The sequence below is a fragment of the Drosophila sechellia genome, chromosome X, assembly GCF_004382195.2.
Source record: "Drosophila sechellia strain sech25 chromosome X, ASM438219v1, whole genome shotgun sequence".
Classification (NCBI taxonomy): domain Eukaryota; kingdom Metazoa; phylum Arthropoda; class Insecta; order Diptera; family Drosophilidae; genus Drosophila; species Drosophila sechellia.
The window spans coordinates 12873918-12898472 of NC_045954.1; the positions used below are offsets into that span (position 1 = coordinate 12873918).

General features: G+C 39.5%; 4 protein-coding genes across 4 annotated transcripts; 2 read left to right on the top strand and 2 right to left on the bottom strand.

Annotated features, from left to right (window-relative positions):
• Positions 1–1018: 1018 nt before the first annotated feature.
• On the top strand, positions 1019–16763 carry LOC6618627. The gene is made up of 6 exons (XM_002042850.2): positions 1019–1159; positions 14358–14667; positions 15305–15421; positions 15807–16087; positions 16150–16309; positions 16367–16763. The coding sequence occupies exons 1-6, from the start codon at positions 1099–1101 to the stop codon at positions 16527–16529; spliced, it is 1092 nt and encodes a 363-aa protein (XP_002042886.1). The 5' UTR covers positions 1019–1098; the 3' UTR covers positions 16530–16763.
• Positions 5222–11605, bottom strand: LOC116802332. Its single transcript, XM_032726611.1, has 2 exons — positions 6666–11605; positions 5222–5537 (listed from the first exon to the last, which is right to left on the bottom strand). Exons 1-2 carry the CDS (start codon positions 11533–11535, stop codon positions 5266–5268), a joined length of 5142 nt encoding a protein of 1713 aa, XP_032582502.1. The 5' UTR covers positions 11536–11605; the 3' UTR covers positions 5222–5265.
• On the bottom strand, positions 16617–22747 carry LOC6618628 (type-1 angiotensin II receptor-associated protein). Its single transcript, XM_002042851.2, has 4 exons — positions 22149–22747; positions 19775–19921; positions 17466–17535; positions 16617–17380 (listed from the first exon to the last, which is right to left on the bottom strand). The coding sequence occupies exons 1-4, from the start codon at positions 22194–22196 to the stop codon at positions 17166–17168; spliced, it is 480 nt and encodes a 159-aa protein (XP_002042887.1). The 5' UTR covers positions 22197–22747; the 3' UTR covers positions 16617–17165.
• A 174-nt stretch (positions 22748–22921) lies between these two features.
• LOC6618629 lies at positions 22922–24239 on the top strand. Its single transcript, XM_002042852.2, has 2 exons — positions 22922–23109; positions 23245–24239. Exons 1-2 carry the CDS (start codon positions 23023–23025, stop codon positions 23914–23916), a joined length of 759 nt encoding a protein of 252 aa, XP_002042888.1. The 5' UTR covers positions 22922–23022; the 3' UTR covers positions 23917–24239.
• Positions 24240–24555: the final 316 nt, after the last annotated feature.

The following is a 24555-nucleotide window of genomic DNA, read 5'->3' on the forward strand; positions in this document are numbered from 1 at the left end:
ACGGACAGTGTTTACCTTTTTGTGTGTCTCTTTCGGCGCGTAAAACCATTTTTAATTGCTTGCTCCACTGTCACTTTTCTTCGACTCCGCAGCCGCTGACATTGTAAAAGTTGTTTGCCATTGTTTTCACTTTGCCAGCGACCACAATTGATGGTCCGATCGGGCTCGGAGGCCCAAACAGCTCCAAACAAGGCCGCCGCGATGGGAAAACTCTGCGCAGGCGCGATGGTAAGGAGCTGCATCTGCCGCGAAGTCGGTTTAAAATGGGTCAACAGCAGCAGCAGCATCGCAACAGCAACAACTTCAAGCCGCCCACTCTACTCATCTCATCAAAAATGCCAAAAGTTGCATTTAATCAGTGGTTGCTGCTTATCTGCTACCTATTGAAAATTAATAATAATCAAAGACTTTGTGAAAAAGTCCCAAAGACTCAGAAATATACCATATGTTCATTGTAACTAATAAGATTGATCGCAAAACATTTGAGAAAAAACTACGTGTCTTAATTAATAAATAAGCAAGCTTAAATATAAGCGTAAGCCGTATAGTGTTTATTTATTTATTTTTTTTTTTATGCAACAGTGACTATTTTTGTTCACATTTTAAACACAAAAGCTTTGGATATTTCCATTCATGTTAAGAATTCCAAGTAATTGTTGTAATTAATTGTTTTACCAAATATGCAAGTTATAGCCAGCTTAAATCAGCTTAAATGCATAAAATACATGAATTTTTCCACTATGAACTTAACTTGTATTTTTCTAGGGTATCAACAGGTGCTCAATTTCCACCTGTGCGCACAGCGCTGTTGTGATTTTGTTGCCGCGACGGCGCAGCTTTTGCTTTTGACACATTTCTGTCTCGCCGCCGCCGACGCTCGCTGGCTTTTTTTTTTTCATTTTTGTTTGCTGGCTGCGGCGTTTTTTCGTTGTGTGTAGTTTTCTCGGCTCTCTTGGCCGCTTGGCTGCTTGGCGGTTGGCTTTGGGCCCGGCCCGATCGATCAGTTAGTTGCTAACTTTGCGCGGCAGCGAGCGGTTTGCACTGCGATTGCCCAGCCGGTTGTTCTACCTTTTTACCTTTTAGCCACTGCGGTTGCGCATGCGCCTCATCCAAAATCGGTGGCAAGAAATAGGCCTTCAATTGATTTTTGTTTTTAACTGTGAGTGTGCAAAAGTGAAACTGACCAAATGAAAACTGTTCTGAGTGCAAACGTGTAAAAGTGCTGTCTGTGTCTGGAGTGGCAACAACCACCCACAAATATAATAATAGTTATAGTAATGCAAGTCTCTTATATCGATTTTTTTATACCTTTAAGTTTTTTTGATAAAATATTTTGCTATTGCAAGTTCAATACGCCAAAAATTGTTGTTAAGGTTGCATTTGTGCTTAAAGTTTCCCACAAAAATGGCGCGCAAGTTCAAAAGTGCACACTCATTGAAGATCCGCGGATTTGCGGATGTGCGGATCTGTGGCAGTGCAGAGAGAGAGGGTTGTAGTTGCTGCCTTTTCTGGTCGCAGTTGATCGATAAATTAAAGGGGGGTATCTCAAAATGGGCTAAATCATACACTGCATGAATTTCAATCGATTTCACTACGTTATGTGATCAGAATATTGAAGAAAACTGTAGAAAAAGCTCTAACTAGCTTAAAAACCCTCTTATTGAAATGTATACTTAAAATTCGCTTTCAGAGGTCACAGCTTCTGCAAAGATTTAAAACTTTTATGGTAGCAGATATATAAAATTAGCTTAGGTTTCTATCACAAAATGCGCGCAAAATGCAGATGATTGTGGCTTTGACCATGATACGGATCATAAACTTCGTTACGTATACGCCAGGTATGCTGTCGTAAACAATATGACTATTTTCTGGCCGTGCACACAATGGATTGGGTCTGGGGATCTGTGCTCTGGTGCTTACGGAATGGGAGTGGGAATGGAAATGGCTGGATGAGAATGCCCATTATGACCATCCGCCGTTGGGATTAGCGGGCAGCTGTGAAGTGCGACTTGGTCGTCGGATACTTACGTCGCAAGTCCTCCCCCCCACCCCTTCCCAATTGCATAACCCAGGGATTTTTGGGTGGGTAAACGTGGCCATGCCATGAGCACACTTCTCATTCACAGCTGGCTTTCTGTGCGCCGCAAGCGCGGATCAAAACTGGAGCAAATTAACCGAGATTAAGGCGCACAATTAGGTGCCCAATGTGAAAGTTAAGGCAGATCCGCGGATCCGAAGATCCGAACGCCAGCTGGAAACCTGTTGCTTCTTTTTATTTTCTGTATTTAGCCGCTGGTGCTGTGCTCGTGTTTTATGTGTCTTTTTTTCTACTCTTTTTTTCTGTTTTTGTGGCTCATCTGCAGCCATGGGGCCACTTTTACTGCACTCCCTCGGCCGCGGGTAAAATACGAGAAAAATAACGATAAACGCAGCCAGCTAGATTGGCAAGTCGAAGCTAGAAATACTCTATGAATTAGGGAATAAACTATATATAAACCAGCCGAAAAATGAGCTACTAATCTTATGCATACAATGTTTAGAACTTTTGTTCAATTGTTTGAACTTCAATTTCTTGTAACACATAAATCAACAAATTATTTAAAAAATAGAACACTTTAAATATTTAAATTGCCTGCAATGGTGGACCCTCTGTCAGGGTGTTTGAAAAATAAGAGAAAAGCTGGCAGGGGGTTTGGTTTTGGTTTTCGTTTGGTTTGGGCCACAATACGCTTCACTGACCTATGCCAAGGCCCCGGAGCAGCTGATGCCGCATTTTATGCCTTTGCTCTTTTTGCCACTTTTGAACTCGACCACAACTCTCGCCAACCAAGTTCAAGTTGGCCAAGTTTCGTTTGGGCTCTCGCAAACCCATTTTGGCCGGAAGTCTGCGTCGTGAGGCACTTAAAAAATGCCAGAGATTAGAGATGATCTCCAGGCCTGATCTATAGACTGGGTGCACAGCTCCATCACGAATCGGGCTTAAAAAAAAAATTAAGAAATAGAAAAATAAAAATAAAAATAAGAAGAAATTAAACTGAAGCCCAGCGCTTTCATTATGATGATGATCATCATTGCCATTATCGTTGTCAGCATCTCGGGTGCCATTAGCCGCTATCAGCGATGAAAACTGTTAGAAATTTCGAGAGCAATTTCATCGCTCATCATTATTTCACTTCGATTCGATTTGATTTGATTTCTTTTCATTTCCGCCGAGGAACTAGGTTTCCATTTCTTGGGAATGAGCGCCCAATGAGTTGACACTTTTAATTGGGTTGACTAGGCTTTAATTACCAAAAAAAAGAGATGTGCTTAAAGAACTAGCTAGTTTTTTAAGCAATCAAATCGAACCCAAAGTAATATTGCCTTAAAACATATACTAACTCGTTTGGAAGTAGTGTGATTCATGGTCTCTTTTTGTGTGACTACGAAACGACTTTATTGAAATAGAAACTGGGGCTCAAGAGCTTTTTAAAATGGTATAATTAGCACTCTTCGAAATATTTTTAGTCAGCACATGAAATGGTTGCCCAATTCGAAGTTTGCCCCGCACAAAATATCTCTAATCTAATTTGAAAATTACTTGCACTTTTGTTTTTGTGCGATTTTTATGGCTCTAAAAAGTGTTCTTGGTTTTAATTGCCAAAAGCCATTTGAAATCTGACCTCAGCAGACCCCTAAGTCTGCTCTCAATTCTGGCTAGAAGCAATTAAAGCCAAGCTAAAAGATGTATGCAAATTAATAGAAACTGACGTGTAGATTAAGCCAATTTTGAATAAAAAACCCATTGACATTCGCGTAATTCCGGAACTTCAAAGTTTCACAATTACCTTTTGACCACTTTGGACCTACGATTTTTCCGCTGCAGAATCGTTTCGACCACATTTTTGTCTTGGCTATTTGCAGTTTCGTTTAGCATTGAACTAACCGGTGATCAGTCGTCAACTGCTCCACTTGACACACATGTGCATACAAAAATATATATGTATATATACTGGTATTATTCGACTGACACGTAAATATTTTCTAGAGGCTTTGAGTAATTGTGAGCTTATAATTTCCATTCTAGTTTGTATCTTAAACATCACTCTTGTGTGCAAAAAGAGTTCCAAGTTTCATCTTCATTTTGCCATCAATAAGATGGTTGTGTAATTTTTTTCGGTGTCTTTAAGCCGCGTTTTTTTGGGCGGTGGTTTTGTGGAGTGGGTGGAGTCGTAGTTTCACGCAAGGTCCATTGCCACACACGCCAGTTATTTGGTTGTTTTTTTGTTTCTTTGGCCGGCATCGTCATCTTATTTATTGGCTGTATGCATATGGTGGCCATTGAAATCGCACGAAATCGGCGGCCAAGTCGTTCCCCAATGGAATCACTTTCACTTTGCTCACCTACAGGGCCGCTCTTGGCCAAAAACTTGCGTAAACTTTCGTGGTTTCCAAACAAAAAGTATGTTTACGCGATGACAGAAGGAAAATATTACAATAAAAAACAAAAAAGAAAAGAAAACAATAATAGTAATAACAATAAATGATTGTAAAATCCCAAATAAGAAGACTTTACTCGTTGAGTTTTTGTAAGAAACTGCTTTTATTTGGAAATATCTTCGGTTTAAATAGGTGACATGAGAATCGCATCTTAAAGTAAATGGCCTACGCAGAGGCCTAAGTAAATAGTCCCTGCCTTATCGAGGTCCCACGCTCGGGCACATCTGCCTATCTTGAGCGGCGAGGACCTTATCTGTGGTCTCCCACTAAGGGACTATTTTAGGAGGCGGGGAACGATCTCAAGTGACTGACTCATGTGGTGTGCACATGTTTTTGAGCAATGCACCCATGTCGCCTTAGATAACAAAATCCTAAATATAATTTATCGCTCTCGATTCATTTACATAAGATATGAACGGAGCCCAAAATTGTAAGTCTTTAAATATATTCGTGTTCATGTGTGAACATTCTGCCAAAGGGCCAGCAAAGCTGAGATGTACATTAGTATATTAGTTGCATTTATAACAGTAGTGGACTGTATTTATTTGATATATGTTCATTTATTTTGCAACTAAGATTTCAATGGGCCTAGTTTTTCTGGCTTTTAATTTTATTGGATTACAATTATGGTTTATATTATTTTTAATTCAACAATTTGTACTCAATTAACTTATTTTAAACATTTTGCTTTTTCTATGTAGAAGTACATTTTCTATTAAATAACGATATAGTGGACTGTATATTTTTATTTGTTATATTATTTTATTGTTTATTTACTATTGATATTTATAGTACTGGCAACGGACCTGCAAGGGTTATTGCTTGCATTCTTTGTTGCACAGCACATTTCCGTATGAAATATATTATTAATACTATCATTAGTATTAAAGCAATAATTAAACCAGCATGTCCGGAAATATGATGGAAATGTAAATCTTTCAATTTTTGATGGTTCTCTTTCATAAATTTAATTTCATTATTCAATCGTTCAAATTCCTCAGTATGATTTAATATTGATAGTTTCAGCGGATCCCAAATAATCTTCGGCACTTCACTAACTTCTCCTATATAAGGTGTTGATAATAATTCTTCACTTTCGGACTGAATGTTATGGTGGGCAACTAGAATTTTATCGTCGGTTCTTGCCGTACAATATGGCGCAATGCTTAAAACTCCTTGCTGAGGCAAATCAAACAATTCAATTTGAGAGCCAGTACATTGCAGACGGACTTTTGAATTCGCAGGAACCTTACCTGAGAATATTTGTATTTAGCCTACCGTGATTAATATCAATCAACAGGCTTATAATGCCTGCTTGAATTTTTTCGCCTTCTTCAATCAATGAGTGTAGCTGTTTCGTAATCATAAAGAATTTTTATTGATTCCTTATAAACATAATAATTTTCTTTAAGAACTTCTGTCATGTTCTCAATTCTTATTTGCATACTTCTAAAATTGGAGTTAACATCTTCTGTTGTTCTCTTTAATAGATTAGAAGTTGAATCAACCACAGATGTTTGTTTTTGAATTAGTTTATCAAGGTTGTTCTGGTTATCTAACAAATTCTTCATATTTTCTTCTAATTGCTCTCTATCATCTTCATCCATTATACCAAATAAAATATGATACAAGGAACCCATAAATTCGAAAGGAGCACGCTTGCTTCTAGATCTAGACTGCATCATAAACAATTTATTGTTTTCTTCAAGTTCCGATCTTGGACATTCCCGATGTCGCTCTAGTTCGTCTTTTTGGCTCTTGGTCAGCCTCATTTTTGTCAACAGACTTTATTCCTTCCAAGGGACAAATTTTAGTAATGGGTCTAGTGATATATCCTTCCTGCATCTTTACTTTAGCCACTCGGACCTTGTCATCATTCCCCTTATGCACCTTTTCCACCTTTCCTAAAGGCCATCTTGCAGGATGACAATTCTCATCCTTTAATAAAACTATTTGCCCTTCTTCTATATTAGGAATTTCCTTTTTCCATTTATTCCTTTGCTGGAGCGTATGCAAATATTCACTTTTCCACTTAACCCAGAAATCTTTCTTCATTTTTTGGATAAGTCTCCACCTATCCAAATTTCCGATTTTTTCATCTTCCATTGGTTCGACTATTTCTAAAGGTGGTCTTCCAATTAAAAAATGACCTGGTGTTAAAACTTCTTGTTGGTCCTTCTCACTAACTATAGTGTATAATGGCCTTGAATTTAAGCATGCTTCTATTTGACATAAAAGAGTTGACATTTCTTCGTAAGTCAAAATAGTGTCGCCGATTATACGCTTTAAATGGTATTTCATTGACTTAACTCCAGCTTCCCAAATACCTCCGAAGTGAGGTCCTGCCGGGGGAATAAAATGCCAATCAATCCTGTCCTTTTCAAGCTGCGCTGCAATCGTTATATTTTCTTGTATTGCATTAAATAACTCTTGATCTAATTTTCTTGCAGCTCCTACAAAATTTGTTCCGTTGTCTGAATAGATATTGGAACATTTTCCCCGTCTAGCAATAAATCTTCTGAGTGCTGCTAAAAATGCGTCTGAAGTTAGATCGCTTACCATTTCTAAGTGTATGGCTTTGGTGGCCATGCAAACGAATACAGCAACGTATCCTTTAAATGTTTTTTGGCCACGATTTTTTGAACATTTAACATAATAAGGACCTGCGTAATCTATTCCAGTATTAAGAAACGGGAATGTCATCGTCACTCTATATTTTGGCAAGTTACCCATTATTTGCTGAGCTGTATTTTGTTTATACCTTGCACACGTTACACATTCTCTTAAATACTTTTTCAACGAATTTTTCAACCCGAAAATCCAATACTTTCTTTGGATATAGTTTCGCATTAGGTTTATCCCTCCATGCAATGTTTCCTTATGAGCATTTTTTATTAATAAGCTTGTTAGGTGGCATTTTTCTAAAATGATTGGATGTTTAACATTAAATTCTGCATTGGAATTTTGCAATCTTCCTCCAACTCTTAGAACCCCATCCTTGTCCAAAAATGGATTCAATGACAATATTTTATTATTTGTCTTGATTTCCTTTTTGATTTTAAGGCACCTTATCTCTTGCCTAAACTGGTATTCTTGTTGTTTCTTAATAACAACTGTTTCCGCTATTCTTATCTCCTTTACTGAAATAATTGATGAATAGGCTTTATTTCTTGTTTTCATCTGCACGAATCTATTTATGTATGCTATTATACGTATAAGTTTTTCTATACTGGAATACCTTTCTATTAATTCGTAAATAGGATCATCTATTTTGTCATTTAATACCGTATTTATTAAGACAGGTTCTTCTACAGACTGCTGCCGAGGCCAAAGTTCTTTTGGGTCTGCTAGCCATTTCGGACCTTTCCACCAAAAATCACAGTTGATCAACTGGTTAGAATCCACTCCCCTGGATGCTAAATCTGCTGGATTATCCTCTGACTTAACATGATTCCATTCAGTATTTTTTAATTTCCGAATGTCATCCGTTCTTCTTCTTATAAATTTGATCTTACTTTGACCACTGTTAATCCATGCTAAGGTAATCGTGGAATCACTCCAAGCATAGATCTCCATTATATTGTCAATTGATCCTTTTAGTCTTTGGATTAATTCACTAAGCAGGTGAGCTGCACACAGCTCGAGTTTGGGAATTGTCTTCCTATTTTTTATAGGGTTGACTCTACTTTTGCTAGCTATTATATTAACATGAGGTCCTACTTTAGCATAGACTACTGCAGCATATGCTTTTTCGGAGGCGTCCGCAAATCCGTGAATCTGAATGACTGAAGAACTGTTTGAATTAATCCACCTTGGGATTCGAATATTCTCTAACAATAATAAATTTTCTTTATATTTTTCCCAATAATTTTTATCTTCTATGGATAATTCCTGATCCCATTCACTTTTATTTATCCAAAGTTTTTGAATAAAAAGTTTTCCTGAAACCGTGACTGGTGCCAACCATCCTAACGGATCAAATATTTTTGCTAGCGTTGATAACACAACGCGCTTATTTATATTTTTTGATTCATCATTACAATTTACGCTGAACTTAAATAAATCATTTTGAGGTTCCCATTTTAGTCCTAAAGTTTTAACACATTCATTTTCGATAATATTGAGAACCTTATTGTCCCCTGTGTCCTCCACAGTGGTTAATATTTTGGAATTGTTGGAAATCCATTTCCTTAAGTTGAATCCAACTTTCTGCAATTCATGGAGAATTAATGTTATTAATTTATTAGCTTCTTCTACCGAATCAGCTCCAGTCATTAGGTCATCCATATAGAAATCATTCCTAATTATTGCACTAATAACTTGGTTTTTACATTTATCTGCAATATCTACCAGAACCCTGGTAGCCAAATATGGTGCAGATGCAGTTCCGTAAGTGACTGTGGTTAATTTATATGTTTTAATTTTTTCTTTTGGAGAATTTCTCCATAAAATATATTGATATTTTTGATCATCATTATCTATTTTAATTTGTCGGTACATCTTTTCAATGTCTGCCGAAACAACAAATTCCCATTTTCTCCATTTAATAATAATGTCAAAAATATCTTTTTGAACTCGTGGCCCAACCCACATTATGTCGTTCAAACTTTTGTTATTCGTAGTTTTTGCTGAAGCATCAAAAACTACTCTCAATTTGGTCGTAAGGCTTGAATCTCTAATCACTGCCTGGTGCGGTAAAAAATATTTGCCTTCATCACTCACTTCAATCATGTGTCCTAAATCCATGTATTCATTCATGAATTTAGTGTAGTCAACCTTAAGTTTTTCATTTCTTTTTAGTTTTTTCTCCAGATTCATGTAACGAGCTATCGCTTGTTTCTTTGAATCTCCTAAGGTGACATCCTCCTTGAATGGAATTGACACAATGTATCGCCCATCTGAATCTTTTTTTGTCGTTTTGATAAATTTATTTTCACAGATTTCAGACTCGATATCATCTTTTTCTTCTTCTTCCACTTCCCAGTAGCGATCTAACTCTTTTATTTCTATTGTTGTGGCTACAATGGTTTCTTTTCCTTTGGATTTTTTACATCCAGAAACTATCCACCCGAAATCAGTTTTTTGCCCAAGGAGACCGTCTATTTTTATAACTCCATTTTGCAGAATGTGAGTATATACGTCTGCTCCAATGATTAGATCAATGCGACCCGGTTTATTAAAATCGGGGTCGGCTAATTTAAAGTTCTTCCATTTTTTCTGATCAACATTAATCGTGTTGACTGGAAGTGCCTTCATAAGTTTTGGGAGAATAATTGCTTCAATTTCTAAATTTTTCGGAGAATTTCTTATCGAAATAACCGCTTTGTGCTTGGAGATGCACGTTCCTGTGGAAGATACTCCACTTATTTCAGTATGAGACCGAAATTTTTTCAATTTTAGAATCTGTGCAGACTCTTCTGAAATAATTGTGCTTTGAGAGCCACTATCAATCAATGCTCTTAATTGTTCAAAGCCTCCATACCTCGACTTTACTTGAATCAAGGCCGTGGCCAACAAGGCTTGACCTGTTGTTCTACACGTATTCACTTTTTCTGGATTATGACCTGCAAAGTGAAGTAACGTGTGGTGAGGTTTACGACAAGTCGAACAAAGCTGCTCGCTTATACATTTTTTACCAAACGGATGCCTCAGACATCTTTGGCAAATCCCATTTTTTCTTACCCAGTCAGACCGTTCTGCTGGATTCATTATTTTAAATTTATGGCATTGAATTAAATAATGCCCTGGTAGTTTGCAATATGCACAATTGTCACTATAATTTTTATTCTTGTTATTATTAATCATTTTCTTTACAGGTTTTACTTCCTGTGAGAATGATGATATAGAATTGAGCCTTTGCTCTAAAAAGTCCATGACATCAGAAAGTGCCTGTATTTCTTTTGTCTTTTTAACATGGCTTTCATATAAATTGAGTGATTCTTTATTGAATTTCCGAAGAATTATGTGAGCGAAAATTGCATCCACATCTTCTGGTAATTGTGCCTTTAATTTTATAATATAAATTGACTCGTTAATCGTGTCAATAAATGTCTTTATTTGCTTATTGGATTCTAAATTTAAATTTGGCATATCCATAAGCCTATTCATATGATCTGAGAATATGTTTCTTTTATTCTCATATCGCTTGGTCAAAAACTCCCAAGTGGCTTCATAATTTTCTCCAGAGCCGAGCAGTAAATGAGTAACCACATTTCTGGCTTCTCCTTTTAATGCTGACTTTAGATAATTAAATTTGAGAGAAGGACTGAGATCCTCTCTCACATGTATGAGCTCTGTAAAGAGTTCATTAAAAAGATCCCATTCTTTGGAATCACCAAAGAAAGTGGGAATCTGTATTTTAGGCAGGGTTGGTAACTCCTCCGCCTTAACAACCGTCGACATTTCAGCTTTATTTATTGTGCCACTGAGTCGACTATTAATGGCTGTAAGAATATTTTGTTTGTCAAATTCAAGTTCGCTAATTTCTTCTTCGAATAGCGAGCTCTCAAAATGACTATTCACCTGTTCAATCAGGTTATTTATTTTATGCCATAAAAATTCAATTTTATTTTTCCTTATTTTAAGGAAATCTGGACTACTGTCTATTAGTTTAGACGTATCTTCTAGATATACTCGAAATTGGCCAACATTATTTCGAAATGCCTGCTCTACTTTTAAAGCGTTGTTTTGTGCTATACCCTCTTTTTCAGGGTGACCACACATTTCAAGGTTTAATGTAGGGGGAGGGTTTGATTTAGGGACAGTGTTTGATTTAGGGAAAGTGTTTTCTACCGACTCGCCCTTAATTTTTTCATTTTTATTTTTAATTTTTTCTAACACCATCATTATTAAATCATACTGCTTCGCGTTAAAATATTCATGATCGACAACGCCGATCTTTAACAAATTGCTATGATTAGCAATGAAACATTTTTGAAGCTCATTTAATTTTAGAATTTCTACATCTGTTAATGTTGGTTTTACTTCCAACTTTCTAATTTCCAAAATAATTTCGGACTGCTTCTTAAGGAATTGAATAGTCTTTTCTGACATCATTTTGAAAATTTTTTGTAATTTCTTAATATATATAGTACGTGTATATGTATTTTATATGTATTTATATATATATGTGTGTTTGGATAAACAGAAAATTCTTGTTTTGACTTAGCTGATGTCGTTGTTGTTGCTGCTGCTGTTGCTGCTGTTGTTGCTGCTGTTGCTACTGCTGTTGCTGCTTCTGCTGCTGCTGTTGTTGCTGCTTCTGCTGCTGGTAGAGGCTCCTTTGATGTTTAAAGATGATTTTTTTTTATTTGGCACGTTTTATTATTTTTGTAGTCCAGTCAGATTTTTTGTTTTTTAGCCATTTATTTCGGCATTTATGCTCTTTTGGCATATACACTGCACTCTATTTATGAGCTGATTTAATGCTATTAGAGCATTTATAAGGCACTGTTTTCAGGCACTTTTTATTTAATTTATGCTCTTATGGCATATACACTGCACTCTATTTATGAGCTGATTTAATGCTATTAGAGCATTTATAAGGCACTTTTGTTATGCACTTTTTAATTTCACAATTGCTGATGTATGGCCTCAAGCACGCCTTACCACAATTTATAATGGTACACAAAGCAACCTTTAGCTATAGACTATAAGGTGCTTGTTTTAAAACATAAAAGATTCTTTTGTATCTTTTTGCTTTTTATATTTATACTCTGTTCCTTACCTTTGGTAGGGGGAAACAAGAGTCACTTATTTTTGCTACCTTTAGCTGTAAGATGCTTAAAGGAGCTGGCCTTTCTCTGAGTTCCTTACCTTTGGTAGGGGGAAACTGCAGAGTCGATTAAAGGCTCGATTGACCAAATGTAAAATCCCAAATAAGAAGACTTTACTCGTTGAGTTTTTGTAAGAAACTGCTTTTATTTGGAAATATCTTCGGTTTAAATAGGTGACATGAGAATCGCATCTTAAAGTAAATGGCCTACGCAGAGGCCTAAGTAAATAGTCCCTGCCTTATCGAGGTCCCACGCTCGGGCACATCTGCCTATCTTGAGCGGCGAGGACCTTATCTGTGGTCTCCCACTAAGGGACTATTTTAGGAGGCGGGGAACGATCTCAAGTGACTGACTCATGTGGTGTGCACATGTTTTTGAGCAATGCACCCATGTCGCCTTAGATAACAAAATCCTAAATATAATTTATCGCTCTCGATTCATTTACATAAGATATGAACGGAGCCCAAAATTGTAAGTCTTTAAATATATTCGTGTTCATGTGTGAACATGATGAATGGGGAGGGAGGGGTCAGGGAAAAAGGTGTTATAGGGGACATTTGGCAGCTTTATTAGCAGGTTTGCGATGCGTGTGTTCAGGCCATTTGCAAGTCATGGGAGCCAAATGTGGGGGAAAACGGGGGAAGAAGCCTTCGCTAGTTCAACGTCTCGTTTTTAAGTGGCCAAGACGTCGGGCCACGCTAAGGTCAAGGGACAACTAGCCGCTGACCTTCGGGCAAAAGCCATGATGTCAGTTGGCGTCCAGATTGCAAAAGGTTTTCAATAGATTCGCGATTAGCAATTGCAGTCTATAAACTCCATTTTCAAGGCCAAACCAATGGCCTAATATTTTAATTTTAAAATATCGATGAATTAAATGTCAAATTTTAATTCACTGCCCCCTTTATCAACCAATCAACAATGCCAATGCAGCAGTGCGCAGTTTTTTTTGGGTTCCCTATCTATAAAAAGCCCACTTTAATTCAGTTCAATACACAGCTAAATGCAAGTGAATTTTGAATGGGCATGTTCACCTGCCCACTTGCGAGTAATTGGCAAAAAGTTTGTCAATCTGTCCAGTCACAATGATATACCATTGTCTGGGCCGTCAACGCTGCGTATACGTAATGTGTGTTGCACGTATACGCCCTGTTGGCTGCCAGTTAATGGCTGGGCGTGGCCAGTTCTTGGCTAGGTCTTGGCCTGATGCAATACATGACTTAAATTTAACTGGGCGAAGTATAAAGTGGAGAGGCGCGTGTCGTCACTCGCCATTGTTATGGGTTGGATTGCCCGATCCTCTCGCTTTTATATTTTCCCGGGGGCTGGGAACGAGGTCAGCTGAGTCGCAGGTTTTGGCACCTGCCACAGCAGTTCCGCCCGCTATGCTGGGAACTTGGCCAACAGGCCTACAACGGGCCTCTTCAGTTTTACACAAGAAAAATACATATAACAGGCAAAATAACACATAACAGGCATCCACTACAATGACATATGCGATGAAAATGAAATCTATAATAATTACATCATACTAAAACTAATAAGAGTTAGGCTTAGAAAAATGTGAAATTTATATGAGTACCTCACGGTTTAGCTTGTAAGTATGAGAAGCGCATAGAAGGGCGTTCACAAAAATTGTAATTCAACAACAAGCTTACTTTCCCCACTGTTTGTTTTCATCTTTTTTCTCAAAAACAACTGCCGAAATAGTGCTGTTTTTGTCACATTGATTTCGATTGTCGTTGAAAATGCTTTTAGACCCGTAGCATAAATATTAGACTGCGTTCGCGTAAGAAAATTAAGTTCAAATTAATAAGTCATAACACGAATCGCTAATTGTCTATGTACAATAATCGGATGGAAGATATTACACATGTGCTATGTACTTTTTCTCGGCGGTGAAAGAGGGCTTGAATTATTCAAAAACGTTTGGCGACGCCTTCATCCTTTGACACGCAGCCCCAGACAGCACACTCTTGACCCTTAAACCCTATCCTTGGCTAATTGGTATTGGTAGTGCGGACTAATAGACCAGCGCGAACTTCTTCGGCTTATAAATTAAAGACTAACAACAATGAATTCCCTCTCTTTCGCCCTGGGAAACAGTTGGTTGGATACGGCGCCGGTGTTTTTGGGTAGCGGCTCAGTCCAGCCGGCGGTGCCTTAGTGGCAGCTCCTCCAGATCGAAGAAACCACGCCACACCAAGATGCCCTATAACCTCTGGCTGCGACGGCGCCTCCAGCTGCTGGCCTCGCTGATCTTCTGCGGCCTCCTGGGCTATTTGACCTCGGAGGCGGTGGCCAAGCCCACGTTGTCCTTCAGTCTGCCGCAAGGACTGCAGGGATTTCCTTCGTTCCAGTCCTTCACCCAGCAAATCATCGAGCAGCGCAGCGCGCGTCAAATGAAGACGTATAGGTGAGTGAGTGGTAGTCCAACCAAGCCGAAAATATAGCCAAACTATTGTCATCAATAACATACACGTGTATGGAAATATAGGGAATTTTCAAAGCTAACCTCTGTTTATCTAATATGAGAAGCGCATTTAAATATTGCCATTAATAACATACATTTACATGGAAATTTAGGGAATTTGTACGTCTGTTTAGCTTACAACTATGAGAAGCGCAGAGAAAGGCTCTATAACTCAAGATAGACCAGCTAGCATTGCAGCGTTTGCCAGACGAAGATCTGAATGAGAGTGGCTATCCATTCCATCCGTCTTTGATTAGCAGTCAGGCGACGAATCACTTAAAGCTTTCCGTCGTCCACGGAGTCCATTGCCATGGACGTCACGGCCGCCTGGCCATGTGCCCATACCCGCCGCACGGAGCAAGCTATCACTCAAATCATCTAGCCACACACATCACACAGATGGAAAATAATTTATTTACTTATAATTAGATGGAACACTTTGTCGTGCCAATCGAAGGGATATTAACAATTTCACCGATTAAATATTTTTACATCAGATAAATGTAGAAATTACTCAAAACAATGGAAATATTTTTGCACAAATCATAATTTTCTTTCTGTGCACTCTCTTTTTTGTCAGCGGAAAGCGGGTGAGCAACGACTCCCTCATCATGATATACTATCACGATCTGACCATAGCCGTAACGGAGCTGGGACCCCAGAAATTGCTACTCGGCTGCGAACTGATCGAAATCTAGTAAGTATACTCACTACTGAATATAAAGTAAGACAAATAAGTAATTATATTTAGCGAAAAATTAATATTGCGGAACAAAATATTGAGTGATTGTTTATATGGATGAAGTCAAGGTTTTGCGGAAGTAGTTTTTGTCTGGTTTACGTGAACAGCTGATCAGAAAATCCATTGCATATGCCCTGAATATTTAAACAGGCACACGACTAATCACGTTTATAGAAAATCAATATGCACGGCTGTTAAATAACAAATATTTAAACGTGCAACTATTTTATGCCAAAAATGCTATATGCTCTTGAGACAGTGGCTGACTCTTAGCTAGGGGGTATGAGAATCGCATAGAAGGGCTCACTAACTTGTCTGATCAATTTAACCCAAAACTCAGCAACGATAAGGAGGGCAAGATGCTGCTGGAGGGCCTGTCGCACTACAATCGCCCACTGGAAATCAAATTCGACGAGATGCTGAAGCTAATGGATCAGTGCGAGCACGTGGATAAGCTGAGCTACGCCTCGCGTCACAAATCCAAGCTGGAGGCCGGTGAACGCAGCAGCGGGGGCAGCGATTCAGCCGCAACAGGTGGAGCCAATGATGGTGTGGCCCTCAAGCTGGCCACCAATATCTTTCCGCGCAGCCCCTTCTCCCTGCTGAGTGGCATTATACCAGGTGAGGTGGTCACGTTTGCTCCAGATGATCCAATTGTTTGCATTACAACTCCTTACACACAGGCACAAAGTGGTGTGGCACCGGCGACATCGCAGAGACGTACAGCGATCTGGGCAGCGAAATGGCCATGGATCGATGCTGTCGCCAACACGATCTCTGCCCCATCAAGATCCGAGCCTATCAGAACAAATACGAACTGATGAACGATTCGCTGTACACAAAGTGAGTGGACAAATGGTTGCAGCACATAACAGACTAATTCATTTCCGCTCTGCGTAGATCCCACTGCATCTGCGACGACATGCTGTTCTCCTGCCTGAAGATGACCAACACCTCGGCCTCGCAGCTGATGGGCTCCATCTACTTCAACCTGGTGCAGGTGCCGTGTCTGGACGGGCGGAGCAATCACTACAAGTTCCGGGCGGCCAAGGAGGGATTCTGAAGCAGGGGAGCCGCAAATCGGGGGTTTTTTTTGGGGGCTCAGTTCATTGTACAGGAGGTGGGGACGCGAGAGATGGGAGTCGCTCTATTTATTGTTTTACAAACGATGACGCCCGCTTTTTATTTTTCGAATATTCTGTTGGGTTTACAGTTAGCGTTAACGTTATCTATATAAAGTAGAATTGCAATCTTTGTTATACAAATACGAATATAAATATATATATATATATGTGTATCTTTAATGTTTTGATTAGCCGACTTTATTCGTTAACAACGTAAAAAAAAAGGTTTGTGTATATGGGACAAGGAAAACACGCACATACACGTTTCTTTATGTAATTCCGATGCCGTATTTAACTACAATGCTTAACCTTAATCGTTGTCTCTCTCACAATATTGCACTAACAAAACAACGCTCAAAAAAAAAAAAAAACAACACACTTTATGTATATGTATGTATAAAATTTCGATTCGCATTCACGGACATTTTCTGATTACTTTCGGCAGCGACACTGACTAGTCAAGTCTTTCTACATATGGGTTGTCTTTGCTGTTCCATCGCAGAATCCCCTGCGGAATCCGCTGTCTATTATCGTAGTGGTGTGTCTAGGTACTTGGAAGGGTTGTCTTGGAGAGCCTAGAAGATGCTGGCCACATTCGGACCGGGCTGCGAGTTGGTCGGTGTGGGCTGTGTGGGCCGATCGATGTCCTGGTAGCTGCGCTGCTGGCTAGTTGGGAAGACCGATCCCGTCGGCAGTGTGCCGCCCCTCGTGTTGAACTCCTTGTAGAGCAGGGCCACGCTCACCGGTCGCAGTATCAGGTTGATGATGCTGAACGCAATGGCCCAGCCATCTGAAATGAATAAGTTATTAGTATCTCATCGTTAAGCATCGAGCATGGTGTTCAGTGTATCGATAGGGCCGGCTGGATGACTTACTCATAATGCCGAAATGAAGAGAAATGCTGACTATATCAAAAAAAATGCTAGAAGCGTTGATGACGAGCGCCTGCAAAGAGATACGAAATGAGAAATCATGAGTATGGGGGGAGTGATATGGTGGGATAAAGGATCCGGCATTGCTATAACTACGATTGAATCGCTAACGTGTTTAGTATGCTCAGTTTGGTATGGTTTATCTTAAGAAAAAGAAAGCAGCCTTTTAGGCATTTCAAGAAAATGGTTAAAAGCTGGCACTATTGGGTTTAAATATTTTACATATGCTTCGGATGCACGTGTCCAACGACACACGTGTCCTAATTCTGCTAATAATACGTTGGCCAACTAAATTGGTCAACATATGCTACAATTCAAGCAACCAGGCCCGGGAAAATCCTTCACCCACTATGACCATGCACTGCGCAGCACGATTCTTCAGGGAACTCAGCTCCAAGTTGTTGCGGACTACAATTTACATATTCAAAATTAAATAAATTATGTTCATTGATTTTTCTTTTACAGTTTGGCCAGAGTGCGGGAGAAAACGCATGGCATACCCACTGGCTGGCTAAGGATTTGACATCGAGTTGAGCTCAACTGGGTTGACTCAGAGGCGTTGCTAATGGCTTTCGAGGAAGCAAACAAAACAAGCGCCGCCGGTTAGGAATCCTCGTTAAATGGGCATCGTAATGCCCGATTTATATAGTACGGCTGAGGGGCGTGTGGCCCAAAATGGGAATCGCGTGTAGCAAGTCCTTCAAGGAGTAAAGGTGGTAACTTCCTTCGGCTAGCAGAAGTGGATGGGTTGTACATATATGGGAGTAGAAGGCATTTCTCGCTGGACGTGGCCACTTTTTGGTCGGTCTAAGGTCAAAGTTGAGCCATTCGCCCTCTTTACTTACGGCTAACTCATCTATTAATACACGCATAGCCCCAACTTCACACGCAATTTGCCAACCAAACAGGACTTCAATGTGGAAATTTTTGTATACAATGCATTATAGATCTTTAGATATATGATATATGAAACTTGATTTCAAATATATAGCCTAAAATATTTTGTAACCATACAAAGTCTATACTTTAATTGCATAACCCACATGAACCCACATGAACCCACATCTATTTATTATACAAATTTTTTGCTGTGTACATTCGACTTTAGTCCACTTTCATTAGCATACCTCCACGCGTTCAGACTCGGATTTGGTTCCGTTTTGCTTTTATTATTTTGGCCATGCCACTTGACGGGTTGGACTCCCTCGGGGGTGGAGCAGAACATTAGAGATTAAAGATCGGGGCCGCGGGGAACCAGTTATGGCTCAGTTAGTCCATAAGCGAGCAAATTGATTGGCCATAATAGCGCCACAACTTTTGGCATTCGTCGAAAGCAGAACCAGAGTTTTCCCTTCAAGAGATATATATTTTCTGCCATGCATATATGACGAAGTTCCAATTGTAAATCATTTTGGGAAAGAACAAAGCCATTGCTACTTGGATAACCCAAACGTGCTATCTTATCGTCAGCAGAAGCGCTTTTTCAAGATTTAAATATATATGCTTATATCTCATTCTTAACTTTGTGAGTTGCTAGAATTGTGCTATTCTTTCCAAAATAAAAGTAGTTCTCATAATTCAGTGAGTGCATCATCATCATCCCAATCAATCATTGTTTTCATTGTTTTAATCTTGATCTCCTCGCTGGCACCTGATGTTCGTCGAACTATTTTAGTGAGAACATTTGTTATTTATATTTCGCATGTGTATGCTAATTGCCTATTGGCGCTTTTTTTTTGAACAACCGGTTTTGAACGATTTAACAAATTCCGTGGTGATATCGCTGTGAGTCGTCTAGCAGTTGATTAAAACCTCAGTCAGCACTGGACTCCGAAGGGAAATGCTATTCGTCCATATTGAATTAATTGGATGAACGCAGTACACACTGCACTATAAACACACTTATCTGTATAACAAGCCTATCAACAATACTTTAATGACTCACAGAAAGCGATGAACGTAAAGCTATTTCATTATACGTAACGCAAGTCGTGACTACAAATGCAATAGCACTGTATGTGAACAACTACTTAAATAAACTATATAAACTATGCTATGAATTATATCACTTTTTGTAGGCATTCTTAAAGAAGACTTTGTAAGCCAATTTTAATTGAAACCATTTAAAGATTGCTTGTCCAAGTTGCGATACCCTCATTTGCAGGGTATGGCGAGCCAATTAAACGAATTAAACGAAGATTCTCCTCAATTGGGAAAATCAAATCTGGCACTTATCAATCGATCGCACTCACCGTTTGGATCGCTTCGATGGAGTCCTTGCTGTGCATCGACCAGAACATGGCGATCAGGAATAGAAAGTTGTAGAACTCATACGCCCCGTGGCCCCAACTTCCTAGCATGGCATTCGAGATGAAGAAGAAGTGCACAAAGGCCACAAGCTGTAAGATATATGTGGATGCAAAAGGGAAAATGAGAAAATGCAATGGGAGAACTACAAACTACAAGCTACATATGGTTATATGGTCATATATGGTTATCTGGTTAACACATAAGCATAATCATAAGCGGTTTAGTGCCAAGTGAAGCCCCACGAATCTAGCGGCGAAGTTGCCAATTGCAGTCACTAGCATCGTATCGGTTGTCATTTGCGGTTAACTACTTGGGGTGCTAATCACCCAGCGACTGGCCATTAACCCATGGAGGCCCAACAAGTGAGAGTCGTACAGTCGCGGTAACCGCAATAGGTATCATACCACTTTTCAAGATAACTTGGCTAAAAATGGTTCAATTTATACAAAATAAACTGTTTTGAGCAGTTAATTAGCAAGGCTAACTATTCCTATCATTTTTTAACAGACTTTGTTAAATTAATATTTGGGCCAATAGTCTCATTTTATTCATCATCAAAATTTGCAAAAAATGGCAAGAAACAGAACTCTTATTTTTGGACACAGTTCGCTTAAAAAATAAGTTAGGAGCTCAACGAGGTATGACATTCTATATTCAGGCAATTATTTTTAAAGTTGTGGCAAAAAAAACGGATTATTTTATCACCGAAATTCGGAAAAGCGGTTCTTGCCAAAAACTTGATATTTACAAACGGAATTTTCGTCATAACTTCGCTAAAACTTGCTATAAAGATGAAAGAATAACTGTTTTGAGCAGCAAATTACCAAGGCTAACGATCCATATCATTTTTTGAAGGATTTAGGGAAATTAATTTTTGGCTCAATTTTCGGATTTTTTGTAAGGGGTACCATCATCAAAATTTGCGAAAAATTGAAAAATCCTAAACTTCCCAAACTTGAATGCAAATCGATTGGGATTTAAAAAACAAACTCAACGAGGTATGACATTCCATATTTGGATAAATATTTTTAATGTTTTGATCAAAATACCGATTATTTTATTTAACAAAAAATCTGGGAAACCATTTTTCCAAAAAATGAAATATTTAAGAACGGTTTTTTGGGTATAACTCGACTAAAAATGGCCACACAGCAAAAATAATTACCATTTTATACTCCCTGTTACCAATACTAACCATTCCTGTCACCTTTGAACGGATTTTGTAAAATAAATTTTTATCCAAATTTTCGCATTTTTTGTAAGGGGTATCATCAAAATTTGCAAAAAATTGCAAAAAAATAGAATTCTTTTTTTTTGGACACCGTTTGATTGGAAATTTAATTACGAGCTCAACGAGGTATGGCATTCCATATTCAGACAATTATTTTTAAAGTTGTGGGAAAAAAACGGAGTATTTTAATACGGAAATTTGAAAAAACTACAATTTGTCAAAAGTTTGATGATTACAAATGGGATTTAAAAAACAAACTCAACGAGGCATCTCATTACTTATTTGGACTTATTTGTTATTGTAAAAAACCGGATTATTTTTTTTTTTGAGAAATTACAATATTTATTCTTCGACAGAAAACTGCACAATTGGAAAATGTTTTTAGTGAAACCACGTAATTTGTTAATAAGGTTTTCCCGTAAGCTGTAAATTTTGCTCAAGCAGTTTTCTTACGCCCACCCCAGTTGATTTAGTCCAGCTGAACATACAATGTCATTTATTTGTATTTTTTACTTATACATATAACGATGGCATTAATTTACTTATTGTAATTTATATATGCCGAGATATATGTAGCTAAATCTACTTTGAATGTAAAATAAGCATTTATTTTACCCGGCTCTAAAAAAGTTTTTATCTTCTTTTCATGGCTTCTTTCCCCAAAAAACCAATTCAAATATTCCATACGCCCAGTTAAATTTTTTTGACCGCTTCCGTAAAATTCGTTATCTGTTTCTTGTGTTCATTTGTGCCACCCAGCGAGTTGCACCGCCTATTGTTAATATTTTGACCGCAGCTGTACTATATGTTATCTATTTACCATGCTTGCCCCAAAATTAAATGAGACTCTTTCATTCGCATGCGACTGCTTTTACTGCTCCCGAACCATATTTATTCAGAATTTTTATCTGTTTCTTTTTTCATGTCATGAGTGTTCCTAGTCGCCCACTGCTTTTTTTATGGCTGCAATTGTTTGTTGGATAAGAGGATGGGAGGGGAGGGGGTTAGTGCAGTGCACTGCTTGCTGGCCACTGCACTGTAACAGCGGCATCTCGTCTCCCGCATCGCATGCACTGCTTGCTTACCTTCACACGCACAAAAGGGGATCCCATTAGCTCGTTGAGGTCGGTCATGATGATGTCGCTCTCCTGCTCCTTTTCACTCGCACTCAAATGCAGTTATTGCAGCGGCTAACGCTCTCTCTCTTCCACTCCGGCTGCTGCCACACGCGGCGCAGACAACAACAACAATAAAACACAACAACAAAAAATTAAGGCGCACAGCTGTTTTGTTATTTTCGTGTGCAACAATTTGCTGAAATCGTTCCACTTTGCGTCTATTTTCACTTGCAATTCACTTTCAATTGGTGCTAAAAGCGCAATAGCTTCACTGTGTGAGTGTATCCGTGTGCGCCTGTCGTGTGTGTGTGTGCGTGCGCGCACTTGTTGGTCTTCTTTCGTTCTCCAATTGTTGTTGTTGTTGCTGGTGCTGCAATATTTGGGAATCGCTGTTGTTGTTGCTGCCTTTGCACGGGGGCGTCAACAATGAACGGCAAATAACGAGTGATGTCAACAACTATTAGCTAGCCGGGGGCAAAAATTTGATTTTCTTTTATACGCTGGAAGGCGTCAGCGCAGCAACACGACCAATTGCAATTTAAATTAAAATTGTGATGTGTGGGCCAGTGTGACCGGTCGCTGTTCCGCTAATACATGCCAGTCATTATTTCGGTGTGACCGTAGCTACAAAATTCAATAAATACCGAATAATACTAATTACTGGTATTTCAGTTTATCTGCGATCTTCCCTCTCTGCATGTGCATGTTTATGTGTGTGTGTGTTTGTCTGTTTCTTTGCGTGTGTGTATGTGTGCGTGAGCCGCTGATAACGCAGCTGATCGGGCGATTCCATTGAATTCCAGTTCTCGTTTCGATCTGAGAAGTCCCCCGGGCGCAGAGCATGGCAAGCAACTCCACCCAGTCCCAGCCGTCCAGGATCACCAGCGACATGGTCAACCAGCTGCAGCCGACGGCGCAGGAATCGAAGGTCAGTCAGACAGCCAGTCCGTCCACGAATATCAGACATAACCTTGATCTCCTGGGCACACGGATTGTGTCTCAGTGAGATTATCGGAGCACCGATCCCCTATGTATGTGAATTCAAAAATGTATCTACTTGCAGCTTGCGCCGATTCCCAGTGCACCCCAGTGGCGCTCCCCCCAGCTGATGGTCGTCTTCGAGGACGGTGATCTGCACTCAGCGCGCCACCAGTTGCTCCAGTCCCTGCAGAATCCCTTTGACGAGGGATCGGTGGCCACGTTGCTGCTCCAGGAGAGCATTGCCGATCAGTTTGTGGGCCTGGTGGCGCAGGATCTGCGTCCGTTGTCGCCGGCGGTGTCCAAGCACCCGAGCTACAGCAGCACGCTGGCCAAGATCGAACAGCTGAAGGCCAAGACAGTACAAGGCGTAAGCCTCAAGGCTGGGGAATCACCCGTTTTGGTGTACGACTGCGTGCACAGCTATCTGGGCAACGGAGCGACGGGAGTGGTGACGGTACACACTTTCCGCACAGCCAAGGAGGCCGGCGAGTTGGCCAAAAGGGATCCCCTACCTTACGGCCAAGTTAGTCTGTGGAATGAGAAGCTGGGTTGCGCCTACGAACTGATACCACGACTACCGAGCGACATTGTGGCCATTAATAGCTTCAATCCGGACTTGGATCCCATCCGGGAATCCTTTGCTGCCGACCGCAACGATGTCCTGCTGGCCAAGAACTATCACTATGAATCGCTGGTGGTGAGCGGCAAACGGAGGATCATCGTGTTTCCCGTGGGCACCATCTTCGGCAACTGAAGAGTGACAGTGCTGGACTTCGACGTCGACGAATCACATCCGATAGGAATCACATCCAGGTGCTCTTTAAGCCATACTTTAAAATACCTCTCTAAGCATTTTATATGTAGCTTGGGGCATCCTTTTCAACAGTTCAATTGGAATTATATCCAATTATAAAGTGGAGTTATGCCAAACAACTAGCATTTAAAGTGGATAAACTTTCTTAGAAATTATCTGGTTCTGTGTCCAATTAATAATATTCCAATTGTATTGTGAAAAGGTCCTTCAGTCTGAATTGTTTTTTTATACTCTGTCAATAATTGTCCACTGGAAAATCCTCAGCCAACTTCTATGCATCTTTGGGAATTTGGGGTAGGTCTACGAAATCTCTGGATGCAACAGGCATTTTTTCATGACATGCGCAAGTGCTGCTCCAGAAATAGAAATCCTGCAAAGCAGTTGAAATGGAAGCAGTTGAAGGGCACACTCATACACTTGAGGCCAAAATGATAGCGGTCATTTAGTAAACTTAACATTCTATGAGGGAACGGAACCATTATCATGATTTTTTTATACAATAGGCGAACTGGTAATGAATTCAATGAAAAACTTTAAAAGAACATTCGTTTTGTGCAAGGTACGCAGCAATCGATCAAC